The sequence below is a fragment of the Peromyscus californicus genome, unplaced genomic scaffold (assembly GCF_007827085.1).
Source record: "Peromyscus californicus insignis strain IS unplaced genomic scaffold, ASM782708v3 Scaffold_19__1_contigs__length_69161282, whole genome shotgun sequence".
NCBI classification, from domain to species: Eukaryota; Metazoa; Chordata; class Mammalia; order Rodentia; family Cricetidae; genus Peromyscus; species Peromyscus californicus.
Genome location: NW_026294491.1, coordinates 3,762,079 through 3,776,429, shown reverse-complemented (window position 1 = coordinate 3,776,429; position 14,351 = coordinate 3,762,079). Strand labels below are relative to the sequence as shown.

General features: G+C 52.8%; 1 protein-coding gene across 1 annotated transcript; it reads left to right on the top strand.

The window, feature by feature from the left end:
• Positions 1-1,424: 1,424 nt before the first annotated feature.
• Positions 1,425-13,999, top strand: LOC128114393 (ubiquinol-cytochrome-c reductase complex assembly factor 2). Its single transcript, XM_052744350.1, has 4 exons — positions 1,425-1,599; positions 10,610-10,684; positions 11,331-11,400; positions 13,839-13,999. The coding sequence occupies exons 1-4, from the start codon at positions 1,462-1,464 to the stop codon at positions 13,964-13,966; spliced, it is 411 nt and encodes a 136-aa protein (XP_052600310.1). The 5' UTR covers positions 1,425-1,461; the 3' UTR covers positions 13,967-13,999.
• The last annotated feature ends 352 nt before the right edge of the window (positions 14,000-14,351 follow it).

The window sequence follows — 14,351 nt, the reverse complement described above, 5'->3', positions numbered from 1 at the left end:
AAGAGGAACCAGGTGGTGGCGCATGTCTTTAATCCCAGCATTTGGGAGGCAGAGGCAGGCAGATGTCTGTGAGTTCCAGGACAGCCAGGGCAATACAGAGAAACTCTGTCTCAAAAGAAAAACCATATATGTATATGAAGAGGAAGGGGGTCGGCCGGCAAGATGGCTCACCAGGTAAGGCACTTCACTGGTGGTATATGTGCCTATAATCATGGGAGGCTGAGGCCGACCTGAACCATGTAGCAAGCACCCTGTTGCTTAGATGGCACATTTGGGACTGAAGAGATGACTCGGTCAGTGGTTAAGGGCGTTTGCTGTTCGTTTTTTTTTTTTTTAAAGATTTATTTATTTATTATGTATACAGTGTTCTGTTTGCATGTATCTCTGCAGGCCAGAAGAGGGAGTCAGATCTCATTACAGATGGTTGTGAGCCACCACGTGGATGCTGGGAATTGAACTCAGGACCTCTGGAAGAACAGCCAGTGTTCTTAACTTCTGAGCCATCTCTCCAGTCCCAGCGTTTGCTGTTCTTGCAGAGGACCCACGTGGTAGCTCACAGCTGTCTATGATCCCAGTTCCTGGGGACTGATGCTCTTTTCTGACCAGGAATGCACTTGGTGCACATAGGCAGATATTCCTACACATACAAAAAAAAAAATTTCTTTAAATTAAAAAGACAGTGCATTTTATGTTGTATTTTGCCATAACAAAAATAATCATCCTTGGGGCTGGAGAAATGGCTCAGCTAGCAAGAGCACTGGTTGCTCTTGCGGAGAATCAGGTTTGGTTCCCAGAACCCACGTGCGGCTGTGGTGCGCAGACATATATGCAGGTCAGCACTCATACGTATAAAATAAAATAAAATAAATAAATAGACTTTTTTTTTTAAGTTTTCCAGGCCGAAGCAACCTTTTTGGTACTACATTCGTAGGAAGCCTATGCATGAGGTGAGGAGTATATTGGAGAGGCTGAAGAGAGAGCGATGATAGCTGAGAAACTGTAGCAGAGGTCCAAGTACTGGAGACAAGTACCGGGCAGTAAGTGTGGGAGTGGGCAGGTGTGTGTGGCCGGCAAGTGCCTGCCAGAGATTAAGTTCAAACACACCTTCATCCAATAACAACCTGCATTTACATGCAAATCTTTCCCTTAGGCAAAACACCGGAGGTCTCGGGGGAAGCTTTTTCAGTCTCGAGCTTGTGAAGTCATTTGAAAACGAAAAGCAAAGCTGTCTCCAGGGTACACCGCGTCTGCTTTGCCCCTGGGAGCTGGGCGAGTTCCTGGACAAAGACTGAAGAAGAGCTCAGGGCTCACACTCACTGGTGAGCAGCGCCCCTGCCTGGAGGGCAGCAAGCCGTCGGCGAAACTGCGCATGTCCGCCGGCCGAAGCCAGCGCGCCTTAGTGCGCACGCGCCGCCCGCGGCCTCGACTCCTCCCCCAGGGGCGGGGCCAGCGGGGCCCAAGATGGCCGCTCTCCGCTACCGCCGTTTCCTTAAGCTCTGTGAGGAATGGCCAGTGGACGAGACCAAACGGGGCCGGGACTTGGGCGCTTACCTGCGGAAGCGGGTAGCACAGGCCTTTCGGGAGGGAGAGAACACCCAGGTGACCGGAGGGGAGGAGGTTGGAGGCGTCGAGCGAGGGGCGGCCAGGGTGGGGGGTTGTGCGCATGCGTCGGCCCCGTGACAGGCTGCACGTGTGCGAGGTCCCCACCTTCCTGCGAGCTGTGGAGGGCGACGCCTTCTCCCCGGGGACCGGTGGAGCGCCCCTGAGGTCAGATGCCACTGAAGAATCGACTTGTAAGGCGGGGTTGTTTCTTCCGTCACATGGTTAACGTGTTTGTGAGCCGAGCCTGCCCCCAAGAACCCCAGCAAGACTCCGCCAAACCCCTCTGTCTCTCGCCCTGGAAAACTGTGCCGCGGGTTTGGGTCTTCCACCCGGGACCCTCGTGTGAGTAGCAGGACTTCCCGCCCGCCTCTGGCCTAGGTTCCCTTGTCAAGCACGGCCATTTGCCGCGAACGAGGTTAGGTTCCAGGGAGACAGCGGGGATTAGGCAAGGTCTTGCCCCACGTGGCTTTTTTTTTTTTTTTTTTTAAAGGTTTATGTATTTATTATGTATACAGAGTTCTGTCTGCATGTATCCCTGCAGGCCAGAGGAGGGCACCAGATCTCATTACAGATGGTTGTGAGCCACCATGTGGGTGCTGGGAATTGAACTCAGGACCTCTGGAAGAGCAGCCAGTGCTCTTAACCGCCGAGCCATCTCTCCAGCCCCACCCCATGTGGCTTTGAATGAACAGGACACAGGGAACAAGTCGACGCATCAGACAGCCCCAATAAGTTCTGTGATCACAGAAAATGTGGTGTTCCTGGGGCTTGCCTGAGGGACATACGTTGGTGAGTCTCAAGGTACCAAGAGTCTTCGGGAAGCAAGCCAGAATGAAGGGTAGTGAATGGTGTGCCCACAGCTAAGATTTAAAGCTGAGGAAGGACAGGAGCCGGGCACCGTACAGTTTTTGTTTTAAACGTGTTTGGGTATTTTGCCTACCCGTATGTCCCTGTACCACGTTAGTGCAGTGCCCACGGAGGCCAGAAGAGGGCGTTGGATCCCCTGGAGCTGAAGTTCCTGGTGGTTGTGAGCCACCACGTGGTTACTAGGAATTGAACCTGGATTCGTTTCAGCTGCCCAGCCACCCACTCCAGTCCTCCCATTCGGTCTTAAGGGTTCCGACTAGGAGTCGGACCTTACCATAAGGCCAGTGAGAAGCCACCGGGGACATTTAATCAGGGGACGGGGACGGAGGTGACCTGATTTTAAAAGGTTTCTCTGGTGCCGCGGCAGATGGATTATAGAGGGCAAGAGAAACAGGGAGGCCCCAGAGGAGCCTGCTGTGGTGACCCAGGAGGAGATGCTGGCCCTTTGGGTAAGGGTGGCCGCACAGAGACGGAAGTAACTGGAGCAGTTTGGATTGTGCAAGTCACATGAACAGCATGGACGTGCTGGCTGTGGGGTGGAAGGAAAGAGGAACCAAGGACAGCACCTAGATTTTCCCCCTTTTCTTTTTTGGGCTTGAGCAGCTGGGTGCCATTTACTCAAATGGGAAAGACTAGATGAGGAACAGGTGGGGTGTGGGAAGAACATCGCGCGTTTGATGTTAGATGCTTTGAGCCTGAGATGCCGAGTAGACATTTCCAAGTGGAAATGTCAAGTAGGCAGGAGGTCATTTGAGCGTGGGGCTTAGGCAAGAGGTCAGAGGTGTCAAGTGAGATGCACAGCGCACGTACTGGCCAAACAAATGACCTGTGAAACCGGACTACGACCTGCCAAAGCAGGAACGTGGGGATAGTGCAGCTAGACCAGCCCACCTCACGAGTGAGGGCGTGCCAGTGGCATCCTCATGACTAGACTGCTGTGAGTAATGTGGATGGAAGTCTGGCCCAGGACTTCTGTGAGTCTGGGGAGGTCACTCTATGCACAAGGTCCTCACATGGCGCTTAGTGGTCTTCACTGACCTATATCATATGGATCTTGAGGCAAACCCCATGGGCTTTCTAGAGCTATGCTCCCTAATTTATGTTATGAGCCTCCTGAGAATAGGGATGAAGCCCCCACCCTCATTCATCCACCATGTCCAATATGGTTCTTGGCACACAAAAGCATCCAGTGAATATCTGAATGAGCAAGCAAGTGGTTGTGGTTTGTGAGGCCAGTCATCTCCAGTCCGGTTGCACATGTAGCAGAAGTTGGAAGAAGCGCTGAGGTGGGAGGGCAGGCTTCTGTGTCCTGCATGCAGACTCACTTGGTAAATTCCTTGGTTTGAAGCTTTCTGTGTGTGGGGTCCCAGGCACTGCTGATGTAGGTGAGGTCTGCTCCTTGGCCCCAAGTACCTTAGTTGAGCAGCCAGAGGCTAGAGGGAGAGACTGACACTCACCTACTTGATTGTTAGCATAATACAGCCAGCTTTCTCTTTGGGAGTTGTCATCCGTTGTCATCACCTAGGGACACAGTTTCTGATCAGCTGAGGCCCACACAGACTTGAGTCATAGCTGCAGATGCAAGTCAGGGCTTCACCGACGGTTCTGCCACAGCTGATGGATGTGTTCTTGGTAGAGTGAATTAGGGTGTCGTGGTGGCAGTGGACACATTACTCAGGACCTTTGTCGTAGCTCATCCTGATGTCACCTGAAATTGAGCCTGCCTGGGCTTAGTAAATCTTGGTGGTAATTTTTGGAGGGAGCAGTCCTTGGCTGGGACAGAGAACAGTGTGTGAGTCACTCCCACCTCCACCCCCGGATCACTTAGAAAAGACCTTGAGAGAGAAAGGTGGTTCTGAGAGACGCTTCATTAAACCGACAGCAGAAGGCGGGATGAGACCCCGGGGGTGGCAGATTGCTGTGTCCCCCGCCTTTCTGCCACTTGTCCAGAAAGCGGCACTGGAGGAGGTGGAGCAGCTGTGTGGAGACCCGCATCCTCTCGGCCTCTTGGCTTCCTGTGGTCTAACAAGGACGTAAAAGGTGCTTGGAGCACTTGGTACATCTCATCTGATTTTATCCTTTGTGCCACCAAGTGAAGTAGCCATCACTGTCCTGATTCTTACATTGAAGTCAAATCAGAAAAGTAAAACGGCTGAGCCAGGTCTCTTGACGACCAGCCAGTGCCCTGGTCTGCAGGGGGGTGAGGGGGCCCGGTGTCAGCAGGTCCCCCCTGGTCAGTCCTCTTGAGAGACCCCTGTGAAGTTCCTCGGTGAACATCAAGTCCCTCCCTCCCTCCCATTCACTGCTGGGGCGGAGAATGAACCACCTCAGGCCCTTTGCTCTTTGCCTGCACCCTGCCTCCCCAGTGCAGCCAGAAGAAAGGTGCTGCTCCTGCTCGGTGGGGCACCAGCACAGAAAGGCCAGTTAGTAATTCAGACCCAGCCTGCGCACAAACCCTCCCTCCGCCTCTCTAAGCCACCAGAGGTTGCCCTTTGGGCCTTCTCTCGGGCCCACCCCAAACCCACCGGGAGGGGAGATGGCAGCGGGGAGCCGGAACACACGGACCTCCTCTACCACCTTCCCTCCTGTTGTTCCCTTTTGAAGTTCATGGTTACGGGTCTTGTCTCCATTGAATAGGTTCCTTAAGAGTTCTCATTCCCTGCAGCACCTAGAGCTTCACAAAAGAATCTCGGTGTGGGGGAGGGGCAAGCAGCTGTGCTTAGTGACTGAACTGCAGGCAAAGAGCAGATCTCTCAGAGTCAGCTGCAGGGTGGCCAGCTCAGGCCAGCTCTGGGGAGGGTCTGGAGACGCTGCTGCCTGTCCTGCACAGGCTGTGGCAGTTGTGTTTTATGAAGGGTTAGATGATGGGCTGGGGGAAAGACGTCAAGCTTTGCTGGGTTTCTAGCAAAGAAAACAGTCCCCACACCTCCTCAAAGGGAATCCAAGGTGTGTAGTCAACCAGCTGAAGCCTGGTCCCTGGCACCTCAATGGGGCCTGGCATGTGATGGCCACAGAGAAGGCATCTCGGTGTTGTTGGTGTGTACTTCAGCCACCAAATCAGATTTTGGGGATGTGGTCTAAGGACAGATTGTGCTCTTTGTAACTTGAAGGCACTGCGGAGGTGGGTTGTGAGCACAGTGGTCCCTAGGACAGGTTGGAGTGGGTGGGATCAGAGTGTTCGGAGCAGAGAGCCGCGTGTGTGCATGGCTGTTCCTCTCAGAGGTGCATGGCTGCTTCAAGTGGTCACCACTTCCTCGGACATCTTTAGAACTGGCCTGCTGCCTCCTGGGCGTTAGCAGGAACTCACTCTGAGCCTTCCAGGTCCAGCCTGGCTTCCCAGCCTTGCCCCTCACCACCCAACAGTATAGCATGCTCATCAGCCTGCCCTCTCAGGCCCTTGCTTTGCCGCCTTTCAGAGCTTGTGTCCTTATTAATCTTTGAGACCCCAGTGACTTTGAACTGCTGTCCTCCACACCAAAAACCCAAACACAGCTTGCCAATGGTCTGTGGCTCCGGTCACTGAAGCCCTCTCTCCTGAAACAGCTTGGATCACCTACTACTCAAGCTTGGACCAACTAGGGACTGTGTCTGCTCTGTGCCCTGTGTGACACTCCATCCTTACTGCCACCTGCCCTGTTCATCTGCAGCGCTGGCTGCTGTTCCCTGACTCTGCCACTCCGCTCCACACAGCTTTTCAGTGTGCGTGTCTCTTGTCCCCTCAGCCTGACTGCCTGCTTCTCCTGTATGTCCCTCACGGTCTGGTCCCCTAGCAGTGCACTCACTCCATAGTAGGTGCTTAAGAAATGAACCTCCAGTTGCACTGACGGGAATGTGCTCCGCGACAGCATGGCTCATGTCAGAAGTTCATTACAGAGTCCTGAAGCCTTCTCCTCACAGAGCCTCTTGGACCAGATCCAGCCCCACCTTAATTAGCTGAACAGTCTGTGGCGCCCTCCCCAATGTGCTTATGCTTCCCGTGTGTGACTGGAACAGGGGCCGCTGTACGAATTGCTGTCACCACCCAAAATTCAATTTTGAAAATTGAAATCAGTGCCTACGGCACTGATGTAGATTTGTATGTATAAAAGTTTAATATGGTAAAGAGAAATTTACTGACGGCTGAGCAGGGAAATGCAGAGGGAACGAGATGGAGCTGTAAAGGGCACTTGTCTCGGAGCCTCCATTTCATTCGTGTTCAGGGAACAGTGTTGAATTTTTCATAACGCCCATGTGCGGCTCTTTGTCCCAAAATGTCCATAATCTCATTAGGTGCAAATGCAAAATTCAGGTAATTTAAAGCTTTGTATGTCGGAGTCTTTCCTAAAACCCAGAAGACATTTCAGAAATGCTGGGTGTTCCAGGCTCCAGAGTACCTGTGCTGGAATCTCTGACTGGAGTGTAAGGTGTAGGTGGGTGTGGGGTTCGGGTTCGGGAATGAGACAGGGGTCCTGTTGATAGCTGTTAGGTAGCAAACAAAACTAGGCTTTAATTGCTGAGCTAGAGTTAGATGTAACATGGATCCCGGAATGGGACCTGTTCTTGCTGTCTCTCCTCAGGCAATAAGAATTTGCTAGAAATTGGCATATTGCAAACTCCCACCACCTCCACTGGGCTGCTTCTACAGCCTTCTGTAATTGTAAACACCTGACCTAGTGGGAAATTAGATGACAGATCATTTTGCATTGTGTTAACTAGACCCCCAGGATGGCCTTGAACTCACCATCCCCCTACCTCCCGAGTTCAGAGATTACAGGCCTGAGGGACAGAGGGCAGGCACTGAGGAGGTTGAGGGTTCCTGGGGTCACTTCATTTGTGCACTCAAGGCCCTGGCCTCTGCGTTCATCCTGTCTGCTGCTGCTGTCAGGGGCGAGTGAGTTGACAGGTTGAGACTCCCTGGTCGCTGGGGGGGTGGGGGTGGGCAGGAAGAAGCGGAGCAGCTGGGAGAGGATCAGGGCCATGTCTGTGGGGAGACTGGCTGGGGCTCAGGTCTGGTTAGAGTGTGGGTTTGCCCAGGAGAGGCCTGGGAGGGGTGGGTGCAGATGAACAGCCTTTGGTAGAGCCCCCTTGCCTGGCCATGGCATGCTTAGTGCCCAGAGGTGTCAGGGTCAGGTCCAGTGTGGGCTGGCAGGGCCTCCGTGGTTCCCACTGTCTTGTCCCCATCCCCAGTCACTCCTGCCAGATGCACTGGCCACTCAGGCCCACTCCTTGGATCCTTCTGGGCTGTGTTCCAGCTGATCTCTGCTGCAGTGTTTCTCCATTCTTCCTTGGTTCCCGCTGCACGGCCACGCACATTACACATCCCTGTGTGCTCTGTATTGGTCTAAGCAGTGCTCTCTTCCATGTTTGTGTTGAAAAGTCGGCCCCAGTACTGTGCTGATAATCCTAACGCACACTGGCGCCATTTCCTGAAGTTCCAGGACAGGAGCAGCCATGTCACCTCCTTCAGCCTCACACCGCCCTTGGAGGTAGAGGCTATTATTTATTATCACTTCTTTTTTAAAGTCAAGTTCACCAGTATACATGAAAAGTGGCGATACATGAGAAAGGCTGAGGCCCAGGATGAAAGGTGATTGGCACAGGACAGTGGACCACAGTAGGTGGTCCTCTGCCCTGTGAGGGTTTCCCCAGACAGTGGTCAGGATTGGACTGTGGACACAGATTATTAGACAAATGGCATTATATCAGCATTAGTTGTCCTGTGTGATTACAAGAGAGATCCCAGGAGCACATGCCCAAGCATTATGGGGCAAGAGGGCTTTAGGAGTAATCAGATGTTCACAAGAATGGGTGTATTCAGGGAACGGGAAAGGAACATGGCAGCTTGCTTTAAGTGAATGGGCAGAGGGTCAGTGACTTGCACAACATCTTATAGCTAGTGAACAATGGTGCCAGGATCCCACCAGGGCGGCTGGTCCCCACTGTTCTGCAGCCACAGAGGCCTTTGCTCCCTGCAAGCCCCCCCCCAACCCCCTCCACCCCCGCTCACACCAAGGCCATGTGTGGAGATAGTTTGTGCAGGCTGTGGAGTTTGTAAGTGGACAGTCAGCACAGGTGTGGAGAGCCGGGGGAATGACCTTTTCTGTTTGGTGTTTAGGTATTGTGTGACTGCTATTTGTGAGTGTGCAGCTGCACATGTGGAGGTGGGTGTGTGTATGCACATTTGCACACACACATGTGGAGGTCAGATGACAGCTTCTGGTGTCGTCCCTCCAGTGCTGTCCACCTTTTTCTTTCTATTTATTTATTTATTTTGAGGCAGGGTCTCTCTCTGCCCTGGAACTCGCTGAGTAGGCTAGGCAGGCCAGTGAGCCAGAGATCCACCGTCTCCATCTGCCAAGTACCGCAACTAATGATGAGTGTGTGCCTCAGTACCCAGCCTGTGCACAGGTTCTGGGGCTTGACTGCATCCTCATGCTTGCACAGCAAGCATGTTAACAGCAGAACTGTCTCCCTGACCCTGTACTTGGCTTGAGACAGGGTTTCGTTCTGTATCCTCGGCCCAGAGCTTGTGGTTTGTGTGCTGTCTTCTGTCTTCTGAGTAGCTGTTACCCATGCCTACTCAAGAAGCAGTGTGCCAGCAGTCATGGTGGCCCACACCTTTAATCCTAGCATTCAGAAGGCAGAGGCAGGAGCATCTCTGTGACTTCAATGACATCCTGGTTCTACATAGTGCGTAGTGACAGCCAGAACTACATAGAGACCCTGTGTGCACCCCCCCCCCCCACCACCACCATGAAAGAAGCATCAGAAGTACTTCCTCCCTGGAGAGCATGGCTGCTGCCCTAGTCCTGCTGGCCCTTGTTGGGGAGAACCGCCCAGGGGCATGCTAGCCCCACATTCCTCCCTCTGTTTTGTACCCTGAAATTAGTTAAATCTTTGTCATATAGCTGACCCCAGTCTCTACTCAGCCCACAGCCCGCTCTCCTCCGGTGGCTTTCTGGACAGCCCCTGCCGACCTTGAGCGGGGCACATCTGGTAGCAAGGAAAGCAGGTCTGGTGCTGCGTTGGCTGAGTGCTGGGACCTCATTTGACACACAGGCAGAAGAGGGCTGCCTCCCCGAAATGCTTAACTCCTGATTTATTTATATGCTTGCTCTTCAAGAAAGGATTTAAATCAGAAAAAAAGCCATCATTTGAATTCTGGGAAAACTATGTAAGAGTTTGGTTCTGGGAGCTTTCAGAGTTCCTGGCAGAGAAAAGTAATGAGGTATATAGACAGACAGCAAGGGTGGAGAGAAGCAAGGGTTAAAGATGAGCGCCTCCCAGCAGAGGCCTGCCTCCCTCCTCGGTGTTTCCTCCTGTCTGCCTCCTTCAGGCCTGTGCTCTGGGCCGCCTCCTGGCTGCACACAGCGCAGTCTGTCTTGGTCCTACTTGGTTCACCTGCTTTGCAACATGGCTTCCTTTCCTCTCAGACTGTCTGCTCTACAGGCCAGGGTCGGCTGAGCTCTCCATGTAGCCCAGGCTGACTTCAGACTCCCCTGCCCAAGTGCTGGGACTGCAGGTGTGCCCTGCACCCCAGATGGCTTCTCCCTTGCAGTCTTAGCAGCTTCTTGCGTAGAGATGAAAGTGCTGGAGGTTTCGTTTATTCATTTGTGGTTGTTTGGTCTTTCATAAAGAGTAATCTACTTCGTACTGATCTCATTTCACAAAGCGCGTGCCCGCCCCTCCTCTCTCTCTGTCTCTCTGTCTCTGTCCTGGACCTCGGGCAGACCCAGATGCTCTGCAGTCCTCCATGGCAACACCCTGCGTCCTCTCCTCATTCACATGGTCCCTTCCAGCCGGAGGGCTTCTCTTCCCCTGCCATCTCTTGAGCTTCCTTCTGGATTCCTGGAGTCCACACTGCCCCAGCATGTCCTTTGCAACCTGCAGCTGGCATGGTGGTTCCCAAGGTGCACAGAGCTGCTGAACACTTGTTTGTGTTTTGAGGGCTTAGGGACCCTGCAGGTTGAGGGTGGGTGAAGTGGGACTTTGCATCCACTAAGGTGGCTTCTCCTAGCCGGAGCTGGAGGGAGGTTTGCTTCCCACGGAGCTGGGACTCCAGTGCTTTCTCTGAATGAATACACAGAACCCTCCCTGGAAGTGTAGGTGCAGCGAGGGGCCACCTCCTCCGCTCACTTCTAGGGGGCCTGCTGTCTTTCAGGTGGCAGAACCCGAGGCCTGTGATCAGATGTACGAAAGCTTAGCACGACTACATTCAAACTACTATAAACACAAGGTGAGTGGGCGCAGGCTTTGGTCCCGGCCTCTGATGGGAGGGCCAGTCAGAACGGGTGGTTCAAGTGTAACCAGTACTTTCAGCTAAGCCAACAATGGTGCCTGGCAGAGGCCTTTAAAGGTCTGCTGAATAAAAGCCACGTGCTCCTGTCCGTATTTCCCACTCAGTGATGGAATTGATGTCACACGCTGATAAAGATGGAGTACTGGAACAGCCCTGTCACACCTAGCTCTGCTCCTCCTCAGCCTTGACATGATTACTGTCAAAATGCATGTAGTGTGGTTTTTCCAGACTCGAAAAATATGTTCAGTAGCTCCATAAATAGACATGACCAAATGGAAGAGCCTGTGTGCAAAAGGGATTCCTTCCAAATGCTATCTACTGAGTGTGGTCCTGAGCAGCTCTGTGGGTGTCACCTGGGAGCTAGTAGTTAGAAATTCTGAGTCCTGGGCCTGCCTCTCAGTTCTCCACAGTTCTGGCTTGTGTGTGTGTGAGTCCTGACCTCCAGGTGGCGCCGCTCCTCTCATCAGGTTCTGGCTCCGGGGCCCGGGGACCGGCTGGGGCCGGGGCTCAGGGCCCAGGTAAATTGCAGCAAGGCCAGTGTCCTGCAGAGCTAACATGTCCCTTCTCTCCTGCCCTGTGCCAGTACCCTCGCCCCAGAGACACCAGCTTCAGTGGTCTGTCCGTGGAAGAATACAAGCTGATCCTGTCCACAGGTAGGAGACGTGGCTGCCCTCCCTGGGTGGTTTGCTATGAGCTTGAAGGCTGAGAAGGATTGCCTAATAAGACAGTTTTGCATGATGAAAAGCCTTGAGGAATAGCTCAGAGGAAACCCTAAGCTACAGGGCTCATGTGTTTAAGCCACAGAATATGGAAAAGGTCAAAGGCATTACTTAGAAGAGAAAATCATCTTTATACTTTTAATTCAAGACTGGTGCCTGGGAACAAGGGACCACATATTTGCCAAATGGAAGTCATTGGAATCAGGATGGAAGGAAAATAATTTTATTTTTATGGTCCTAAGGGGGCTTTATAAACAATGAGGCTTTTAATTAAAACAAAAAGCCATTCAGTAAATGAGTATGGGGATATCCGCCTGTGAGTTATCTGTCCCAGGAGATGTGGTCTGCAGGTTCGATATGCGTCTAACGAGGTCTGTTTAGGACTCATGCTAGAACCCAGTTGGTAGGAAGGAAGCCCCTGCCAGTCAGCCCCTCCCTATTTCCCCATTTCCATTGTCGCTGAAAGGGTGGCGGGGTGGGGGCAGGGTCAGAGCAGGTAGGTACTGGAAAATTGCTATTTTTACTGCCAAGGATATTGTATATAAAAATAGGCTAACCTTTTCAGTGAGGGCATGGCCCTGAAAGGCTGGCTGTCTGGTACTCTAGAAATTTCTCCTTCCTTTTGGCAGTGGAGATTTGACCTTCTAGAATTCTCACCCTTCTGAGCAGATGGGAACCTGTGGCATCTGCTGTGTCTCAGGAGAGCAGGCTTTGCTGTGTGGCCAGGCCTCTCTTTACTCCCACATCCCTGGTGATGTCATCACCAGCAGTGATGGAGTGCCTTTGAGTGATCCTGACAATGAGCTTAGCATGGACTCGGGTTCCCACTGGCCTGTGCTTGTCCCTTCTGCTAGACTTCAGGAAGCCTCTGGGTGGGTGGCGGGCAGCATGGTAACTTGTGGTCTGGATTCTAGTCCGCCCAGGAAACTCCAGCAATGTGTGCACAGCAGGCCTCATGTTTCTGTTGTAACTGTGTGGAGCCAGGACCACCTGAACAAGGATCCACAAAAACAGAGGACCAGCCAGGCCTGCAGTGTGGCCACCTTAGTGTGTCAGAGGGCAGGGATCCCGGTGTCACACTTTGGGTCTTGTTTGGGGATCTGGACTTTCTGAAAGTCGCAGGGTGGGAGGCTGTGCTGGTGGCTGCCACACAGCGCCCCAAGCGAATGTGGAGCCACTACCCGTAAACAGTCCTTCAAGCCAGCGCTTTTGTTAAAATCAAGTCCCTGAAAGCTAAGCAGTACCATGATAGGATCTAAGTTTAATATCTATGAACTATAAAATGATTATGTCACAGGCTCTTAGCTGAGGGGAGTTCTTGTTTTGTTTTTGTTTTTCTGAGACAGGGTTTCTCTGTAGCTTTGGTGCCTGTCCTGGATCTCACTCTATAGACCAGGCTGGCCTCAAACTCACAGAGATCCGCCAGGCTCTGCCTCCCGAGTGCTGGGATTAAAGGCGTGTGCCACCACCGCCACCTGACCTGAGGAGAGTTCTTGGACTACTGTAGCTGTCTGCCCCATAGATATGAGCCATGTCCAGAGACACTTATGGTTGTGGGTGGGGCCATGCTGGCCTTGGTGGATAGGAGGCCAGAATGCTGTTGGGTGTCCTGTGCACAGGACACCCTGAGAAAAACCACCAAACCCAAACTGTCAGCTTAGGGAAGAACTGCTTGGATCATGATGTGTGTGTGTTGGGGTGGGTTTAAGACAGGATTTCTCTGTGTACCTCTGGCTGTCCTGGAACTCATTATGTAGACCAGGCTAGCTTCAAACTCCCAGAGATCTGCCTCATGAGTGGTGGGAGTACAACTGCCTGGCTCATGTGTGTGGTTCTTAAACATGGCTCTCTGCATGTGCACATTCACACACACCACCACCACCACCACCACTGTGAAGGGCTGACATTACCAACCTGATTGCCACAAACCCAGCTTGGGAGGTTTGTGGTCTTGTCCTAGTTTTAGAGTTGAACTCAAGATTGCAAGGTTTCAGGGAGGCGTCCATCCTCTCCCCTCCAGCTTGCAGAGACCCATACTGCTGAGCCTGGCAGCGCCTCATCTTGATGCTTCCGGAGCCAAGGGCTTGTCTCCCTCTACCTTGGTACCTATAGCTAAGGTAGACATTAGAGTGGCCCGGCTTGAAGAAAATTGGGGCCGTTTCTTTGCAAGTTCCTGTGGATTGGGCAGGAAGTGTACATCTGTGGTGCTGACGGGGTGGTCAGTAACCCTTATGCGTGTGTCCTATTACTGCCTGTCATGTTTCGGTATAACCACTGAACTGCCTTTCACCGTACAGACCGGGCACTAGAAAGCCAAGTGGGCTCTTCTGGGGACAGCTTGAGACATCAGCGTTCTGTCTCTCCCTGTGCAGACACCCTGGAAGAATTTCAGGAGATGGATAAGAGCGTGTGGAAGAAACTCCAGGAGAAGTTTGCACCCACGAGGCCAGAGGAGAAGCACAAAGCCTGGGCTCGGGTCTTGTCCCGCCCACGTACCTGAGCCTCGTCAATAAAGCTGTCCAGTTCTCCACTCTCCCTGTTTGGAACTGACTCACCGGCCCATCATGCGGGAGGCCCTGTCTGCCTGAACAGGGATGCTGCATAGCATATGCCAGGGCATCTCCCGAGCAGAGGGAACATAGGACCCTTCCAGCCTGAGGTCCACAACCCAGTGAGGGTCCTCAGGCTCCCTGTTGTGTAGGAGCAGCTGGGGAGACACCAGGATATGCAGTTAAGTGTGTAGCAGACATCCTGTCTGGCCCTCTACCACAGACTCAGCACAGCTCAAGTCTCTCACTCCAGCCCTGCAGAAGTACACATGCCTAGGTGGCTTGAGGGACAGCAGAGCTGTAGCCAAGCTTGAACTGAGTGTGGCATCGGCACCG

Bases quoted from the DNA above. Each gene is read 5' to 3' on its own strand.
- LOC128114393 (XM_052744350.1), top strand. From the start codon at position 1,462: ATGGCCGCTCTCCGCTACCGCCGTTTCCTTAAGCTCTGTGAGGAATGG. The intron at 10,685-11,330 runs GTGAGTGGGCGC...GCCCTGTGCCAG, and splicing joins CAAACTACTATAAACACAAG to TACCCTCGCCCCAGAGACAC. The intron at 11,401-13,838 runs GTAGGAGACGTG...CTCCCTGTGCAG, and splicing joins CAAGCTGATCCTGTCCACAG to ACACCCTGGAAGAATTTCAG.